An 18,159-nucleotide genomic window follows, 5' to 3' on the forward strand; every position below is an offset into this window, starting at 1 on the left:
AAAGAAAATACAGGATCTGCTGGAAAGGCAGCCACTCTTGCGGCGCAAGCCATAAAAAAAACCCCGAAATAAATAATGTGACAACACAAAGACAGAGAGTCATTCATTCTTCAGCACTTTCAGTTACCCAAACTGCTATGTGAAGAAAATAAATAATAATAATAATAATAATAATAATAATAATAATAATAATAATAATAATAGTAATAATAATATTGATGAAAAGGTTTCTTCAGCCGTCATATGTACTACTTTGAAGGTGTCGGACACTTCTCATCCAAGAGGCTTCATCAGCAAACTAAAATTTTGCTGGTATATATATATATATATATATATATATATATATATATATATATATATATATATATATATATATATATATATATATATATATATATATATATATATTCCCCGAAGCTAACCTGATTACTTCGTTTGTCCTGACTGATTATGGTCTATGACTGGCCCTGATTGCCCCACTCACCCTGGTACCACCTCATTAGCACGACTAAGCCTATGTGGTAACGATCTAAGAATTCTATTGTAAGCACGATCCAAATTGAACCTCACACCACCATGGCGATTTAGTGAAGGGTTTTGCTTTTTTACTCCCCTTTCAAACCACTCCACTATGACTGAGAGCTTACACAGACTAATAATAATAATAATAATAATAATAATAATAATAATAATAATAATACATTCAATATATAAGTGCTTTTTAAAATTCTCAAGCACAATTTACAGTCACTGGACATGATTTTCTAAAAATGATTTTCTACTACGGGTGAGCAGCGGCAGACAGACGCTGTATCCTGCCAATAGTGTCCAGTAGCTGACGTTGTCCCTTGTCGTCTTCTTTTTCTCTGCAAAAAAATTCTCCTTGTCTTCTGGTGTCCTCCTTGCGCAAATTGTTCACACGAAAATGACAACACTTTACGCTTACGATCTCTACGCAAAGATGTGTTGAGCACGAGTGCCTCTTTGTGAGCTGTTAGCAAACAAAGGCGGAAGTGTGTTTCAAAACATCACATTAAACAGTACCCGAGAAGTCGCTCTCAGATTTAAAAACAAACAAAAAAAAGCTGCTAACCCCGATTTCGATGACGTTCATTTTTACTCATAGCTACAATCATTATTGCATTTCATGCATACAGTAATTTGTGTGTGTTGATAAAACGCCTGGGAATGATCAGCTGATATTTAATAATCTGATGGGCAATTAATAATAGCGCTGTGTCATCACAACAGTGACTCAGGGGAAAAAGGGACCACATTGGAATACAGACCTCAACTTACAAACACCTTATCTTACAAACTTCAAATTTCTGAAAAATAAACCGTATAATAAGCACTATTTTCATAATACACACCCACCACGGCTGGCGGATTGATCTTCGGCGGAAGCACACGACCGAACAGCACCAGAGGTTAAGTTAGCAACAGTCCTTATGGAAGGTGACTCTCCTTCCATAAGCCATCAACGACCATCAAAAAGGTCAATAAAACTTTATTTTACAGCACAGTTTATTTCTTTAATTACAGTCCTCATGTAATGCTTTCCAAACAGCAATTCCCTTTGACCTTCGACCTCCAACGCCATTCCATCAAGCCATCAATGACCATCACAAATGTAAATAAAGTGACTTTATGATACAATGCAGTGTATTTCTTTCATTACAATACAATAGCACATTTATTATACATAAAATAAGGTATGTTGTGTGTAGTTTTTTTAGGCTTATTTAGTTGAAAAGTATATTTTATGGAAACCCAGGAACGGATTATTCCCATTTTAATGGTTTCCTATGGGAAAAGTTTTTTTGAGGTACACACTTTTCGCCTTACACACTCTGTCTGGGAACCAATTAAGTTCGTAAGTTGAGGTCTCACTGTACTCAAATCCACCACACAAAAGAGTGTTCAAGTGTTGAAAAACAATCCAGGTCTAAAGATGAACCTGTTTATGCTGCAAGGGTCCTCAGTAAAAGTGAAAACACCCGTTCAAGTGATAATTGCATTACTAAAAAAAATGGTTCATACCCGTCCGTCTTTGGCTTTTCATGGTTTGGATGACTATGACTGGTTTTTATATCCCAAAAGTCACTGATCAAAATGGAGAGTTCATTCCGAGCTTTGTTTCAAATTGGAGCTTCTGTCTCTTCTGGTAGCGAACTCGCACTCTGAAATTGGCAAAAAGACAAAACCAAAAATCCTTAGACATTGAGGGGTATTGATCTTTTTGAATTAATGGCATGGCTCGTCGTTGATCTAAATCAGGGGTGTCAAAGTCATTTTTTTTGCCGCGGGCCACATTGTAGTTATGGTTTCCTCTCGAGGGCCGTTATGAATGTTTAAATCCCTTCAAATATTACATATAGAGCACACATCAAATTAATGAATAACTCGTTTTCAAATCTGAAATCAAGAATAACGACTTTTATCGTGGTTGACATCCAAAAATATGAAATTTTGGCTCAGATTTTAGCAATCATCATGGAATTTAACAAGTTTCGCGGGCCGAAAAAAATGATGTGGCGGGCCGGATTTGGCCCGCGGGCCTTGACTTTGACACCTGTGCTCTAAATCAAGGGTGTAAAACTCATTTCTTGCCACATTGTAGTGACAGTTTTCTCTCAGGGGCCATTATGAATTTGGGGAAACCATTAGAACAGACTCATTTCACATCGTCGGTCCATTAAAATGATACCATACATGCTATAAATAACCAAAATACAGTAAAGTCTCGTTATATCGATATTCAAGGGAGTCCGAAAAAATATCGATATAACCGGGACTATCGATATATCCGACCCTGTTTGCATGTAATTTTCTCCGTGCGTGCATAGAAATAGTATCGATATAACCGGGACTATCGATATATCCGATATCGATATAACGAGACTTTACTGTATAAAGTCCAGTAAAGTCTCGTTATATCGATATTCAAGGGAGTCCGAAAAAATATCGATATAACCGGGACTATCGATATATCCGACCCTGTTTGCATGTAATTTTCTCCGTGCGTGCATAGAAATAGTATCGATATAACCGGGACTATCGATATATCCGATATCGATATAACGAGACTTTACTGTATCATGTCTTTCATTAGTTTTGGTGTAAAGAAGCACAAGAACATCAGGAAACTAATGACATTTAATGAACATTCCTTTTCCACAACATTTTGTGGACTTACTTTTATTATTCACATAATTGCAACTGATCCCAATGATTCTGTAACGGCACAAAACTCGGTATTGAAAAATATAGTAATGCACTTTGAGATTAAATGAGATTTATAAAGAAAGGAATTTTTAAACCATTGTTTTTGTTTCTGATATTTGGCATTTTTTGACTTGTACAAGTGCATCAATACCAAGCGTCATGTCCTGACTTGCTGACACTTTCACATTGTCATTTAAAACACTCGACATCTTGTGTCCATAATTTGTAAAATGCCTTTAAATGACTTCTACTGAGCGTATTTTACAAAGATTCCACGGCGTATAGCTATATTTTACGTTTTAAGACTCGCGCTGAATATTCAGGAAGTCTTGTTTTTGAGTTGGTGACGAGTCCTCACGTTACGTCATGAAAGGACCGCCCCCTTGACCGACAAAAAGACACATTGTAGCAGTCCTTCATCACGTCAATGTATTTTGCTGTACTGTTTGTGTGAAAACCTTGATATTGCACCCAAAAGCCACCAGAAGAGGGCGTCTAAGCTCCATGGAAGGAATTTATCAGCCTGTGGAAACGGGCTGATTCATTCCTCACGGGAGCTGGTCGTCATTTTTGGGTGCGACATTCCCCCGCGCCCGTTTGCGTCAAAATGACACGGAAAAAAAATCTTTAATCGATCGCAAATATGTATGCTTTCCTCTTCAGAACTATTTGAATCATATTCATAACTGGATGTGTAACAAGAAAGCATATTCTCCAAATGTGAAGCCATTGTTTTGATTTTTCAGCACTGCAAGACGTCTTGGCTGTGACGTCACGAACTGGAGGCGGGACTTTCTGAAAATGCCCAATTCGCAGCTCAATTTTTTGCAGATTTTGGACACTTTAAGTCATTTTTATTGGTGTTTTGCATGGGTATTTTGGGTAAATCAATTTTGGGTATTTTAGATGCTATAAAACGGTTTTTCTGATGTCAGTTAAAAACCAAAAAAGTGACGTCGGTTGTCCTTTAAGTGCTTGTTTGTGAGCTTTGAACGCATTTTTCTTTTATTGCTAGTCATTACTGAGAAGATTTGTTTCATAAAGGTAGGTTGTTCCAAACATGCCCAAACCTTTAGCAGCCAGGGCTGTTAATTTGGAGTACCCTGGAAGTAGATACTGATAAAATTTGTCCAGAACTATGGAGGCCCTTGAAATCTGCATCACATTACAAATCACAGCGGTGGTCCATCGATGAGAAGGTTTCTTCGGACGTTTCGCTTCTTATCCAAGAGGCTTCGTCAGCGAACTAAAATTTGCTGGTAGTTTTGGTCCTATATATATATCTATGATAGGTCCCTGTTCTCAGGTTGGGGGGAGCACAGGACTATTCCCTGAGGCGACACTGATTACTACTATTCAATACATTGAAAATTGTAAAGAGCAATACATTGGGGAGACTAAACAAATTCTCCAAAAATATTTATCAACATCGCACGGATAATACTAGTGGGCCTCAATCTGCGGTACATATGCACCTGAAAGCTAGCAACCACACGTTTGAAGACAGTGACGTTAAAATCTTAGCGAAAGAAAATAGATGGTGCGAAAGGGGAGTAAAAGAAGCTAATTTCATAAAACAGCAAAACCCTTCACTAAATCGCCATGGTGGGGTGAGGTTTAATTTGGATCGTTCTTACAATAGGATTCTTAGGCAACACAGGCTTAGTTATGCTGATGAGGTGATACCAGGGCAAATAGGGCAATCAGGCCAGTGGTAGACCCCATAATCAGTCAGAACAATAGAAGTAATCAATGTACCCTCAGGGAATAGTGCTCTACTCCTCCCCAACCTGAGAGTAGGGACCTATCATAGCAGAGTCTGGCAATCCTCGAATTGCACCTCATTAAAAATAGGAATTCCAAGTCGTTTATGCATTTTTTCCCACTTTTAAATGATCCTACGGGCCTGATCAAACCTCCTTGTGGGCCGGTTCCGGCCCGCGGGCCGTATGTTTGACACCGGATGCATTAGAATGCTTCATCCCCTACACATATTACATACAGAACGCACAGCAAATGACATTTTTTACACGACTATTACAACAACAACACGGGTGACTTGTTATGTGACTTTGTTACTGTCTACACATATTACACTGGAAACAACAAACAGTAAAACCTGGCGTGAAAAGCTGAAATGCAAACATTGTTGTTGAAATCTCATATAGACCACTCGCAGCTCTTACCTTATCTCATGGAGCTTCACCACCTCATTGACTACCACCACCAGCAGAAGGGATAGCGAGACCAGCAGCCACCCAAGTAGAGGTATGTCACGCAGTCCAAAATTCAGCAGGCTGGTCTGGTCTTGCCATACCTGGTAATCCACAGTGGCTTGAACAATCTGACTGAGCAGACTAAAAGAGAGTGGACATAAGTTACATCATGAAAATCAAAATTGCTTGTGGCTTGTGTACGATCTCATTTTTATGAATCAGAATGTGTGTCAAATACGTATTTGACTTTTACTGAGAACTATACAGCCAGATCCTTGTATACAGTGAGACCTCAACTTACAAACCCCTTATCTTACAAACTTTGTCTTACAAATGTCAAATTTATGAAAATTAAATCTTATAATAAGCACTATTTTCATAATACACACCCACCACGGCTGGCGGAGTGATCTTCGGCGGAAGCACGCGACCGAACAGCACCAGAGGTTAAGTTAGCAACAGTCCTTATGGAAGGTGACTCTCCTTCCATAAGCCATCAACGACCATCAAAAAGGTCAATAAAACTTTATTTGACAGCACAGTTTATTTCTTTAATTACAGTCCTCATGTAATGCGCCTCTCTATCCAAACAGCAATTCCCTTTGACCTCCAACGCCATTCCATCAAGCCATAAATGACCATCACAAATGTAAATAAAGTGACTTTATGATACAATGCAGTGTATTTCTTTCATTACAATACAATACGCACATTTATTATACGTAGAATAAGGTATGTTGTGTGTAGTTTTAAGGCTTATTTAGTTGAAAAGTATATTTTATGGAAACCCGGGAACGGATTATTCCCATTTGAATGGTTTCCTATGGGATTTTTTTTTTTTGAGATACACACTTTTCGCCTTACACACTCTGTCTGGGAACCAATTAAGTTCGTAAGTTGAGGTCTCACTCTACCTTCAAACTGAATGACTTCCAATTCAATACAATGTATTGATGCATATTTCATGAAGTCAATTTCATATTTCGTACCATATTGGCCCGAATATAAAATGGCCCAGATTATTGGACAATCCCCTCTTTTTCAAGACTCAAGTATGAAAAAAAAACATTTTTTTAACACCAAATTAATTATTATACATAAAATAATTACAGTACATATGAACCAAAAATGATTATCAGAATCAGAAAGCTTTTAATAGTCCCACATTAGGGCCATTTTCAATCGACAGCAGCAAAATTGAAAGGGCTGGGGCTACAGGGTTGAAAAAAAAACCCAAAGTATTGCATGTACAAAAAAATGACAGAAGATTCCACGGCATATAGCTATATTTTACGTTTTAAGACTCGCTCTGAATATTCAGGAAGTCTTGTTTTTGAATTGGTGACCAGTCCGTACGTGACGTCATGAAAGGACCGCACCCTGACCGTAAAAAAGATGCATTGTAGCGTCCTTCCATCACGTCAATGTATTTTGCTGTACATGTTTGGTCTGAGAACCGTGTTGCACCCAAAAGCCACCAGAAGAGGGAGTCCAAGCTCCATATAAGGAATGTATCAGCCTATGGAAGCGGAGGTGGCCACTGGAGGTCGCCATTTTGTGCCTCTTTTTTGATGATACATTGTTGCCCCGATGTTGCCTCAAAATGGCACGAAATAAATTATTTAATCGATTGCAAACATGTATGCTTTCCTCTTCAGAACTATTTGAATCATATTCATAACTGGATGTGTAACAAGAAAGCATATTCTCCGAATCTGAAGTCATTGTTTGCATTTTCCAGCAATGGACGACGTCTTGGCGTGACGTCACGAACTGGGGGCGGGACTTCCTGAAAGTGCCCAATCCGCAGCTCAATTTTTTGCAGATTTTGGACACTTTAAGTCATTTTTATTGGTGTTTTGCATTTGACTAAAAATATCATACTGCGTGTTTTGGGTATTTTAGATGCTATCAAACGTTTTTCTGATGTCAGTTAAAAAACAAAAAAGTGACGTCGGTTGTCCTTTAAAGGACAACTCGGTGTAACATACGATTCACCATTGCGTTATTTATGTGTTTACCTTCTAATTTCGCCATCAACACAAAGTTTTCAGACCATCCAAAGTACCCAAAATGCATTGCGTGTCGCTTTCTTAGTCAGTGACGATACCTACCGTGACGTCACGGTAGGTATGGAAAGACGCTACAATACGGCTTTTTTTACGGTCAGGAGGCGGTCCTTTTCTGACGTCACGTGAGGACTCGTCACCAACTCAAAAACAAGACTTCCTGAATATTCAGCGCGAGTCTTAAAACGTAAAATATAGCGATATGCGGTGGAATCTTTGTCAAATACGCTCAGTAGAAGTCATTTGAAGTGATTTTACAAATTATGGACACAACTTGTTGCAATCACATTCGGAAACGGATGGCTTCTGGTTTTTGAAATGAAAACAAAAAAAAAAAAGAAAGTGTCATTTTCAAGAATGATGCAAAAACTTACACCACAGGTCCGGTCAGACACCACCATGAATTGCTAAAAGGACTCTTTCGCCACAGAGACTGAGAACGGTGGACATAGCTGAGCGAGATCACCACTAAAAGGAGAGGGACGAAAAGACCAAAATATTACTGATGTCCATTTCAAACAAATACAGTGATACCTCGGCTTATGAACTTAATTGGTTCCCAGAACATGTGTGTAAGGCGAAAAGTGTGTATTCCAAACATTAATTTCCCATAGGAAACCATTCAAATCAGAATAACCCGTTCGCAGGTCCCCATAAAACACAATTTTGAACTAAATAAGCCTTAAAACTACACACAATATACATTATTTTAATGTATAATAAATGTGCTTTGGTATTGTAATTAAAGAAATGAACTATACTGTATAATAAAGTTGTTTTATTTACCTTTGTGATGGTCATTGATGGCTTGACGGAATGGATAGCTTTTTGCATAAAGTGTCTCAAGAAGCTATGGGTAGAAGTTGTGATTTTGCAATTTCAAGAGACACACGAGAAACTTCATTAATAGATGTTACCTTGCTTTGTATGTTCTCTTCAAATTGTACAGATGGCTTGTGCGGGTTATTTGTGGAGCCTGATTGATGTGATATTTTAACCTTGCAGTCTACATTCTGCCTTTGAACTATCAAATACAGTGAGACCTCAACTTACAAACACCTTAACTTACAAACTTTTCGTCTTACAAACGTCAAATTTATGAAAAGTAAAGCTTATAAGAAGCACTATTTTCATAATACACACCCACCACGGCTGGCGGAGTAATCTTCGGCGGAAGCACACGACCGAACAGCACCAGAGGTTAAGTTAGCAACAGTCCTTATGGAAGGTGACTCTCCTTCCATAAGCCATCAACGACCATCAAAAAGGTCAATAAAACTTTATTTTGCAGCACAGTTTATTTCTTTAATTACAGTCCTCATGTAATGCGCCTCTCTTTCCAAACAGCAATTCCCTTTGACCTCCAACGCCAAGTGACTTTACGATGCAATGCATTTCTTTCATTACAATACAATAGCACATTTATTATACATAGAATAAGGTATGTTGTGTGTAGTTTTAAGGCTTATTTAGTTGAAAAGTATATTTTATGGAAACCTGGGAACGGATTATTCCCATTTTAATGGTTTCCTATGGGAATTATTTTTTGAGATACACACGTTTCGCCTTATACACTCTGTCTGGGAACCAATTAAGTTCGTAAGTTGATGTCTCACTGTAATTCGAAACCGGAAGTGGCCAGTTTCAGAAGGTTCCGCCCCCTTGTTCGTGGAGTCACGGCAAGACGTCTTGCCTTGCTGGAGAATCCAAACAATGGCTTCAGATTCGGAGAATATGCTTTCTTGTTACGCATCCAGTAATGAATAGTTCTGAAGAGGAAAGTATAAATGTTTGCAATCGATTAAAGAAGGTTTTCTGGGTCGTTTTGATTGCTCAAGACTTGTGTAGTGTCACAGAATATGCAGAAGATGGCGGCAGAGCTTTGTTGGAAATAGTTTTTTTTGCAGTTTGGAATTTTTTTCAATAAATATCAAAAAGTTGTCTCGGTGTAACATACGATTCACCATTGCGTTATTTATGTGTTTACCTTCTAATTTCGCCATCAACACGAAGTTTTCAGACCAAACAAAGTACCGCAAAATGCATTGAGGTGATGCAAGGTATGTCCTTCAGTGACGTCACGTACGGACTCGTCACCAACTCAAAAACAAGACTTCCGCAATATTCAGCACGAGTCTTAAAACGTAAAATATAGTTCTATGCGGTGGAATCTTTGTAAAATACGCTCAGTAGAAGTCATTTGAAGCCATTTTACAAATTATGGACACAACTTATCCGCAGACATCGGTTGTGATGGACTATTATGGCAGCTGGAAAACATCGATGTCATATACATGCAATGAATGTTATAAGTAGATTTATAATAAACTTAATTTAAAAGTGTTGTTCTGTTATATATTCTGATTATCAATTCTTAATACTTTGCAACAATTGTTTTTTTTTTCGATTAGTTGTCTTATTGTGTTCTATTTGCAGTTACATTTTGTGCCATCCCAAATATTAAATAATCTTTTTGTTTATACTTTTGATTCCTGCTTCATTAATAATAATAATACATTTGATTTCTAAGCGCCTTTCAAAACTCTCAAGGTCACTTTACAGTCACAGGATCAGTTTTTTTCTGTGGGTGAGCAGCGGCAGCCACACGCGCTAGCGTTCACTCAACCCCGGAATAACTCAAATAGATAGAAAGCTAGCCAGCTAGCTAATGGATAGCCAGCCAGATAGCCCGGTAGATAGCTAGCTAGCTAATAGACAGCCAGATAAGCAGCTAGCAAGATAGATAGCTAATAGACAGAAAATAGATAGCTATCTAGTTAGCCAGTTAGATAGCGAGAAAGCTAGCATACACATGATGAAATGAGAACCATTCAAGTACAGGTAACATCGGACTTATGACCGGCTCGACATACGACCACCCATACTTACGACCATGATCTCCAGACCCAATTTTTACAATTTGAATTATTAATAATGACCCGAACATGGTTAATTGATTGAATTTATGATGCCAAAAGCTTTTAGTCGTCTCTTCGAGCTTTGCCGAGCAGTTCGGACGAGTGTGCAGGATATCAAGAGAAACAGGAAAAAAAGTAAGAAAATGCATGAAAGCGGGAATTTGGCTCCTTAGTATGACAAAATTCATTGCCTAAGGTCATTGTGAACATGATCGAAATGTCTTCATTGAGTCCAGAAATATGAACGTATGAATGAATCACAGATTGGTGCATGAAACATAAATAATGTATTACAGTGAGACCTCAACTTACGAACTTAATTGGTTCCCAGACAGAGTGTGTAAGGCGAAAAGTGTGTATCTCAAAAATAAATTTTCCATAGGAAACCATTCAAATCGGAATAATCCGTTCCCGGGTTTCCATAAAATATACTTTTCAACTAAATAAGCCTTAAAACTACACACAACATACCTTATTCTATGTATAATAAATGTGCTATTGTATTGTAATGAAAGAAATACACTGCATTGTATCATAAAGTCACTTTATTGACATTTGTGATGGTCATTTATGGCTTGATGGAATGGCGTTGGAGGCCGAAGGTCAAAGGGAATTGCTGTTTGGAAAGAGAGGCGCATTACATGACGACTGTAATTAAAGAAATAAACTGTGCTGTAAAATAAAGTTTTATTGACCTTTTTGATGGTCGTTGATGGCTTATGGAAGGAGAGTCACCTTCCATAAGGACTGTTGGTAACTTTACCTCTGGTGCTGTTCGGTCGTGTGCTTCCGCCGAAGATCACTCCTCCAGCCGTGGTGGGTGTGTATTATGAAAATAGTGCTTATTATAAGGTTTAATTTTCAGAAATTTGACGTTTGTAAGACAAAAAGTTTGTAAGTTGAGGTGTTTGTAAATTGAGGTCTCACTGTACTTGGAAATGAAAGAAAGTGTGAAGACCTACCTTTATGTAAGACCAGGAACACAGTCATGACTTTTTGTGTCAGCAGCAGACCATTTGACAGATCACCGAACCAATCCGGAGCATGCTTTGAAGAGCTAAAGAAATGTGCGATATATTTGCAACTGATTAGAAAGCACTTTTAATGGATGGGATGGTACATTTTATTTTGGTGTCAATTAATACAGCTATGATACCCTCTATATTTGCATTCACGACAATGATGACCATCTCGTTGGAAAACGTGCCCACAGTCTCAATTAAAAGGCAACCGACGTCACTTTTTTGTTTTTTAACGGACATCAGAAAAACCGTTTGATAGCATCTAAAATCCCCAAAACACGCACTATGATATTTTTATTCAAATGCAAAACACCAATAAAAATGACTTAAAGTGTCCAAAATTTGCAAAAAATTGAGCTGCGAATTGGGCATTTTCAGAAAGTCCCGCCCCCAGTTCGTGACGTCACGCCAAGACGTCTTGCATTGCTGGAGAATCCAAACAATGGCTTAAGATTCGGAGAATATGCTTTCTTGTTACACATCCAGTTATGAATATGATTCAAATAGTTCTGAAGAGGAAAGCATACATCTTTGCAATCGATTAAATAATTATATGTGCCATTTTGAAGCAACATTGGGGGAAAATCTCTCACTCAAAAAAAAGAGGCACAAAATGGCGACCTCCAGTGGCCACCTCCGCTTCCACAGGCTGTTAAATTCCTTATATGGAGCTTGGATGCCCTCTTCTGGCGGCTTTTGGGTGCAACACGAGGTCCCCAGACCAAACAAGTACAGCAAAATACATTGACGTGATGGAAGGACTGCTACAATGTGTCTTTTTTCGGTCAGGGGGGCGGTCCTTTAGTGACGTCACGTACGGACTCGTCACCAACTCAAAAACAAGACTTCCTGAATATTCAGAGCGAGTCTTACAACGTAAAATATAGCTATATGCGGTGGAATCTTATGAAAATACGCTCAGTAGAAGTCATTTGAAGCCATTTTACAAATTATGGACACAACTTGTCCGGAGAAGTCGGTTGTCCTTTAAATGTCTGCTCAGGATCAATGGACTTAGCATATCCTTTCTGTCGTCACAGTTATGATGTTGATTTTTTTTTGTCATTATATATTTGCTTATTCCTCTTTTCCGTTCGGCTTTTCCCTTCTGGGGTCGCCACAGCGAATCAGTGTCCTCCATCTAACCCAGTTTTATGCATCCTCTTCTCGCACACCAGCTACCTTCATGTCCTCTTTGACATATATTTGCTCATTATTAATGATAAATTGATCATACAGTGATACCTTGTATTACGAATGTTTTAGCTAATGAACTTTTCGCCTTACGAACGTTAAATTTGCGAGAATATAATCTTACGAACTATTTTTCGGGAAACATGGAGCGCCACAATGAGTGATGTGTCGTTCGCGAACGAGCCGGTTCTTGGAGCTCCCAACAAGGAGCTGAAAATGGCAGCAGACTTTTTTCCTCTATTGCCCGCCCCCTTCGGTTAAAGTCGCACGTGATTGGTCAAGAGAAAGTGCTCACAGCGTGCTGTTGCAATTTAGTTGAAAATTATGTTTTATGGGGACCTGGGAAAGGATTATTTTCATTTTAATGGTTTCCTATGGGAAATTAATGTTTGGTATACACACATTTCGCTTTACACACACTTTCTGGGAACCAATTAAGTTTGTAAGGCAAGGTATCACTGTACTTGCATTGAAGAATGCTTATGCTCTTGATAATAATACAATTCTGTGAATGACGAAATGCTCATATTTAAAATATAAAAATACTCGTACGTGTAAACACACATTCACATTTCTTCTTTCGTTCACATTGAAACATTCAACTAATTGGGCATTCAATGTTGGTGTGAAATTATGAATGTGTGCTGTGAATACGTGTATGATATGAAAAAAATGTGACGTTCATTGTGTTTAGTCATCATACACTGCATTGTTTTTAAAGGCATACACGTTCATTGCAAGCATGATCCATTTATTATTAAAAATAAGCAAATGTATGCTTACTAAAAACAATGAACATAACAATCAAATAATTGACCGTCATTTTACACTTTTAAGGGATTACTCAATACGTCGGCAATGTAAATAGTGTTGCCTCTTCTCAGAGAAACAGAACAGTGACAAATGAACCGTTGAATTGTTACCTGGCTGTGAGTATATGCAGGCATTTTCCAGTGCCGTTTTCAAACATGGTTAAGTTTGTGCTTCTCAGACAAACCTCTTGAAGTGTGAACCCAAAGGCCAACAAATAGGCACACGCCGTCACACCAAATTTCAAAACAAAGCATCCAAGGAAGTAGTTTTGAGTCTAACAGAAAGGAGACAACAGGAAAAAAAAAAATCAGACCAACGTTGATTTTTGGGTTCTTGGCACGAGACCGTGGCAATTGTTTGTTGAAACGCTAGGAAAAACAACTTCAAAGAGGCTAGTTTTTTCTTACCAGTAAAAACAGCTTGCATGTATATTAAAACAGTGATACCTCGGCTTACGAACGCTTTACGAACTTGTCACTTTAAGGAATACAGTGAGACCTCAACTTACAAACTTTTCGTGTTACAAACGTCAAATTTAGAAAAATTAAACCTTATAATAAGCACTATTTTCATAATACACACCCACCACGGCTGGCGGAGTGATCTTCGGCGGAAGCACACGACCGAACAGCACCAGAGGTTAAGTTACCAACAGTCCTTATGGAAGGTGACTCTCCTTCCATAAGCCATCAACGACCATCAAAAAGGTCAATAAAACGTTATTTCTTTAATTACAGTCCTCATGTAATGCGCCTCTCTTTCCAAACAGCAATTCCATTTGACCTTCGACCTCCAACGCCATTCCATCAAGCCATAAATGACCATCACAAATGTAAATAAAGTGACTTTATGATACAATGCAGTGTATTTATTACAGTACATTTATTATACATAGAATAAGGTATGTTGTGTGTAGTTTTAAGGCTTATTTAGTTGAAAAGTATACTTTATGGAAACCCGGGAACGGATTATTCCCATTTTAATGGTTTCCTATGGGAAAATCTTTTTTGAGATCAAACCCATCGTCTCCTACTCCATTCCATCAAGCCATCAACGACCATCACAAAGGTAAAAAAAATGACTATTATACAATACAGTTTATTTCTTTAATTACAATACAATAGCACATGTATTATTCATAAAAAGGTATATTATGTGTAGTTTTAAGGTTTATTTAGTAGAAAAGTACGTTTTATGGGGACCTGGAAACGGATTATTCTCACTTTTAATGGTTTCCTATGGGAAATTAATGTTTGGAAGAGACACTTCGCCTTGCGCCCACTTTCTGGGAGCCAAATAAATTCGTAACCTGAGGTATTACTGTATACATGAAAAATTAATTTCATTTCCTAGAGTAGGAGTTAACCATATATTTTCCATCTGTCTTACAACATTTACTACGGCAGCAGTAAACAATGAAAACTATTCGTAACTTCAGTAAAAGTGAAAAACGACTAGGTTTAAAATGCTCAGTGTTCGACAGAAATCCCCGTTACAATTACCCTGGAATCGCAGCTCCACTTTGATAGCATACCTTCTTTGGAATGGCATCAAGATTCTTCCCTGTGGCAACGGTCATGACTGAGCTATCGCGAGGCTTTCCGAGAAGTGATAAACTGTCAACAGATTTTTTTAGGGGTTATTGTAACGTCAAAATAGTATCGGTAATCTGAGGTTTTGCCTTACCTTAACAGTGGGCAACTGAAGCATGAGAGCCAGAGGATGTCGGTGATGTTCATGGGAGGAGGGAGTTGAGCCAAACAGGCTAAAAACTACAGAAAAAAACAACAGTAAAGTCTCGTTATATCGATATTCAAGGGAGTCCGAAAAAATATCGATATAACCGGGACTATCGATATATCCGACCCTGTTTGCGTGTAATTTTCTCTGTGCGTGCATAGAAATTGTATCGATATAACCGGGACTATCGATATATCCGATATCGATATAACGAGACTTTACTGTAATTTAAAGTGAAGCCAGATTTTATTTACTGTTTTGCATAAAAAAAGTACAGTAAAGTCTCGTTATATCGATATTCAAGGGAGTCCGAAAAAATATCGATATAACCGGGACTATCGATATATCCGACCCTGTTTGCATGTAATTTTCTCCGTGCGTGCATAGAAATAGTATCGACATAACCGGGACTATCGATAAATCCGATATCGATATAACGAGACTTTACTGTAATTTAAAGTGAAGCCAGATTTTATTTACTGTTTTGCATAAAAAAAGTACAGTAAAGTCTTGTTATATCGATATTCAAGGGAGTCCGAAAAAATATCGATATAACCGGGACTATCGATATATCCGACCCTGTTTGCATGTAATTTTCTCCGTGCGTGCATAGAAATAGTATCGATATAACCGATATCGATATAATGAGACTTTACTGTAATTTAAAGTGAAGCCAGATTTTATTTACTGTTTTGCATTAAAAAGTACAGTAAAGTCTCGTTATATCGATATTCAAGGGAGTCCGAAAAAATATCGATATAACCGGGACTATCGATATATCCGACCCTGTTTGCATGTAATTTTCTCGTGTGCGTGCATAGAAATAGTATCGATATAACCGGGACTATCGATATATCCGATATCGATATAACGAGACTTTACTGTATGTCAAGTCTCTTCGCTGACCTGTATGATTACTAGACTAAGCTGGCACTGCAGTAGAAACAGGAAACACTTGCGAATGCCATACGTTGTATGCCGTGCCTGTAACAAATTCAAACCATACCCAAAAGAGTCCAAATAAATGTAAAGATCTTTTTGTTTGTATGTATGTGTGTGTGTGTGTGTGTGTGTGTGTGTGTGTCATGCACCTGCTCTATAAGCTTTGTCATGCTGACACTCTCTCCTTGGTGAAAGGCCACAGAGCATCCAAGACTATTGAGTTGCCCCGACAGTCTCAGAGGAGAGAGACCTTCAGAGCTCCTGTTGAACGCACCCCTGGAGAGACTGAAGGTCTCCCATGAACACTGGGTTGGGTAAAGTGGATCCAGAGCAATACTATCAGAGGGACACCACATATTATATCGTTAATATGATAAGAGTACTGTTGAAGACATGTCAAAGAGTTGCATTGTTATGATCGGCGCTCTAATTATCCAAGCTTAATATACTGGAGTCATGCCTGTTTTTACAAGATAGAAATATTCTCAATACTTGTTGAATAGTTTTTAACTCACTTTTAGATGTAGGCCATGCTGTTAAGTGGCATGCAAGGTATTTTAATATCCAGGATGGGCAAGTTAATCGTGAAAGGAATCGAGAATTTTTCAGCAGGGATGCCTGGGTGCTACAGAGGACCATGGACTTCTATCCAGTTATATATGGACTCTTATGTCTGTACAGTGAGACCTCAACTTACAAACTTTTTGTCTTACAAACGGCAAATTTATGAAAATTAAACCTTACAATAAGCACTATTTTCATAATACACACCCACCACGGCTGGTGGAGTGATCTTCCCACAGTTACCAACAGTTACCAACAGTTACCAACAGTCCTTATGGAAGGTGACTCTCCTTCTATAAGCCATCAACGACCATAAAAAGGTAAATAAAACTTTATTTTACAGCAGTTTCTTTCTTTAATTACAATCGTCATGTAATGCACCTCTCTTTACAAACAGCAATTCCCTTTGACCTTCGACCTCCAACGTCATTCCATCAAGCCATAAATGACCATCACAAATGTAAATAAAGTGACTTTATGATACAATGCAGTGTATTTCTTTCATTACAATACAATAGCACATTTATTATACACAGAATAAGGTATGTTGTGTGTAGTTTTAAGGCTTATTTAGTTGAAAAGTATATTCAATGGAAACCCGGGAACGGATTATTCCCATTTTAATGGTTTCCTATGGGATTTTTTTTTTTCGAGATACACACTTTTCGCCTTACACACTCTGTCTGGGAACCAATTATCAGTTCCCTGTTTGTGTTTTTTTTTTGCATGTATGGATGTCATGAAGTTGAAGGGCAATTCAATCTATCAGCCTACCCACATTAAGTTAGCACCACAATTAAATGAATATTTTTTGTCAAACTATCAACTATTGTGTTCTCATACCTGAGGTCACTCTGGAGAAAAAGACGGCTGTTGCGGAAATTGGCAGCACTTCCCAAACAGCATGTGACTTCCCGGTTCTCCTGCATGATCTTTATCATCTCACACATAGCTGAAAAATAAATCACAAATGTAATGGCAACCAGGCAATATTCATTGTTTGTTGGAATTTGTTTTGGGTAAACAGTGATTCTTCAACAAATAAAAGAAGAAATTTCAACACCCCGCCCCAATTTGTATGAAACAACAAATCATCATGTATCAGAAACTACAGTGATACCTTGGCTTACGAACTTAATTGGTTCCCAGACAGAGTGTGTAAGGCGAAAAGTGTGTATCCCAAAAATGAATTTCCCATAGGAAACCATTAAAATGAGAACAATCCGTTCCCAGGTCCCCATAAAACATAATTTTCTACTTTCTACTTTCTAATTTTCTAAGCTTTAAAACTACACACAATATACCTTATTTTATGTATAATAAATGTGCTATGGTATTATAATTAAAGAAATAAACTGAACTGTATAATAAAGTTATTTACCTTTGTGGTCGTTGATGGCTTGATGGAATGGAGTGGCCAGTTTCATCAGCATTAAACACTTGATGAGGAACG

General features: G+C 38.0%; 1 protein-coding gene across 4 annotated transcripts in view; it reads right to left on the bottom strand.

Annotated features, from left to right (window-relative positions):
• Positions 1-2,043: 2,043 nt before the first annotated feature.
• Positions 2,044-18,159, bottom strand: part of tmem94 (transmembrane protein 94) — a 51,517-nt gene continuing 35,401 nt past the window's right edge. For all 4 annotated transcript variants that reach the window (XM_089015945.1, XM_089015947.1, XM_089015946.1 and 1 more), the window contains 10 exons: positions 17,550-17,658; positions 16,292-16,478; positions 16,107-16,184; positions 15,147-15,232; positions 14,995-15,076; positions 13,571-13,734; positions 11,394-11,488; positions 7,888-7,981; positions 5,415-5,585; positions 2,044-2,183 (listed from right to left, as the gene is read on the bottom strand). In XM_089015945.1, the coding sequence (XP_088872071.1) occupies positions 2,111-2,183; positions 5,415-5,585; positions 7,888-7,981; positions 11,394-11,488; positions 13,571-13,734; positions 14,995-15,076; positions 15,147-15,232; positions 16,107-16,184; positions 16,292-16,478; positions 17,550-17,658 (1,139 nt within the window). In that variant the 3' untranslated portion in view covers positions 2,044-2,110. The remainder of the gene's footprint in view (positions 2,184-5,414; positions 5,586-7,887; positions 7,982-11,393; positions 11,489-13,570; positions 13,735-14,994; positions 15,077-15,146; positions 15,233-16,106; positions 16,185-16,291; positions 16,479-17,549; positions 17,659-18,159) is intronic.

The sequence above is a fragment of the Hippocampus bargibanti genome, linkage group LG15 (genome assembly GCF_051943395.1).
Source record: "Hippocampus bargibanti isolate YZ-2025 linkage group LG15, ASM5194339v1, whole genome shotgun sequence".
NCBI classification, from domain to species: domain Eukaryota; kingdom Metazoa; phylum Chordata; class Actinopteri; order Syngnathiformes; family Syngnathidae; genus Hippocampus; species Hippocampus bargibanti.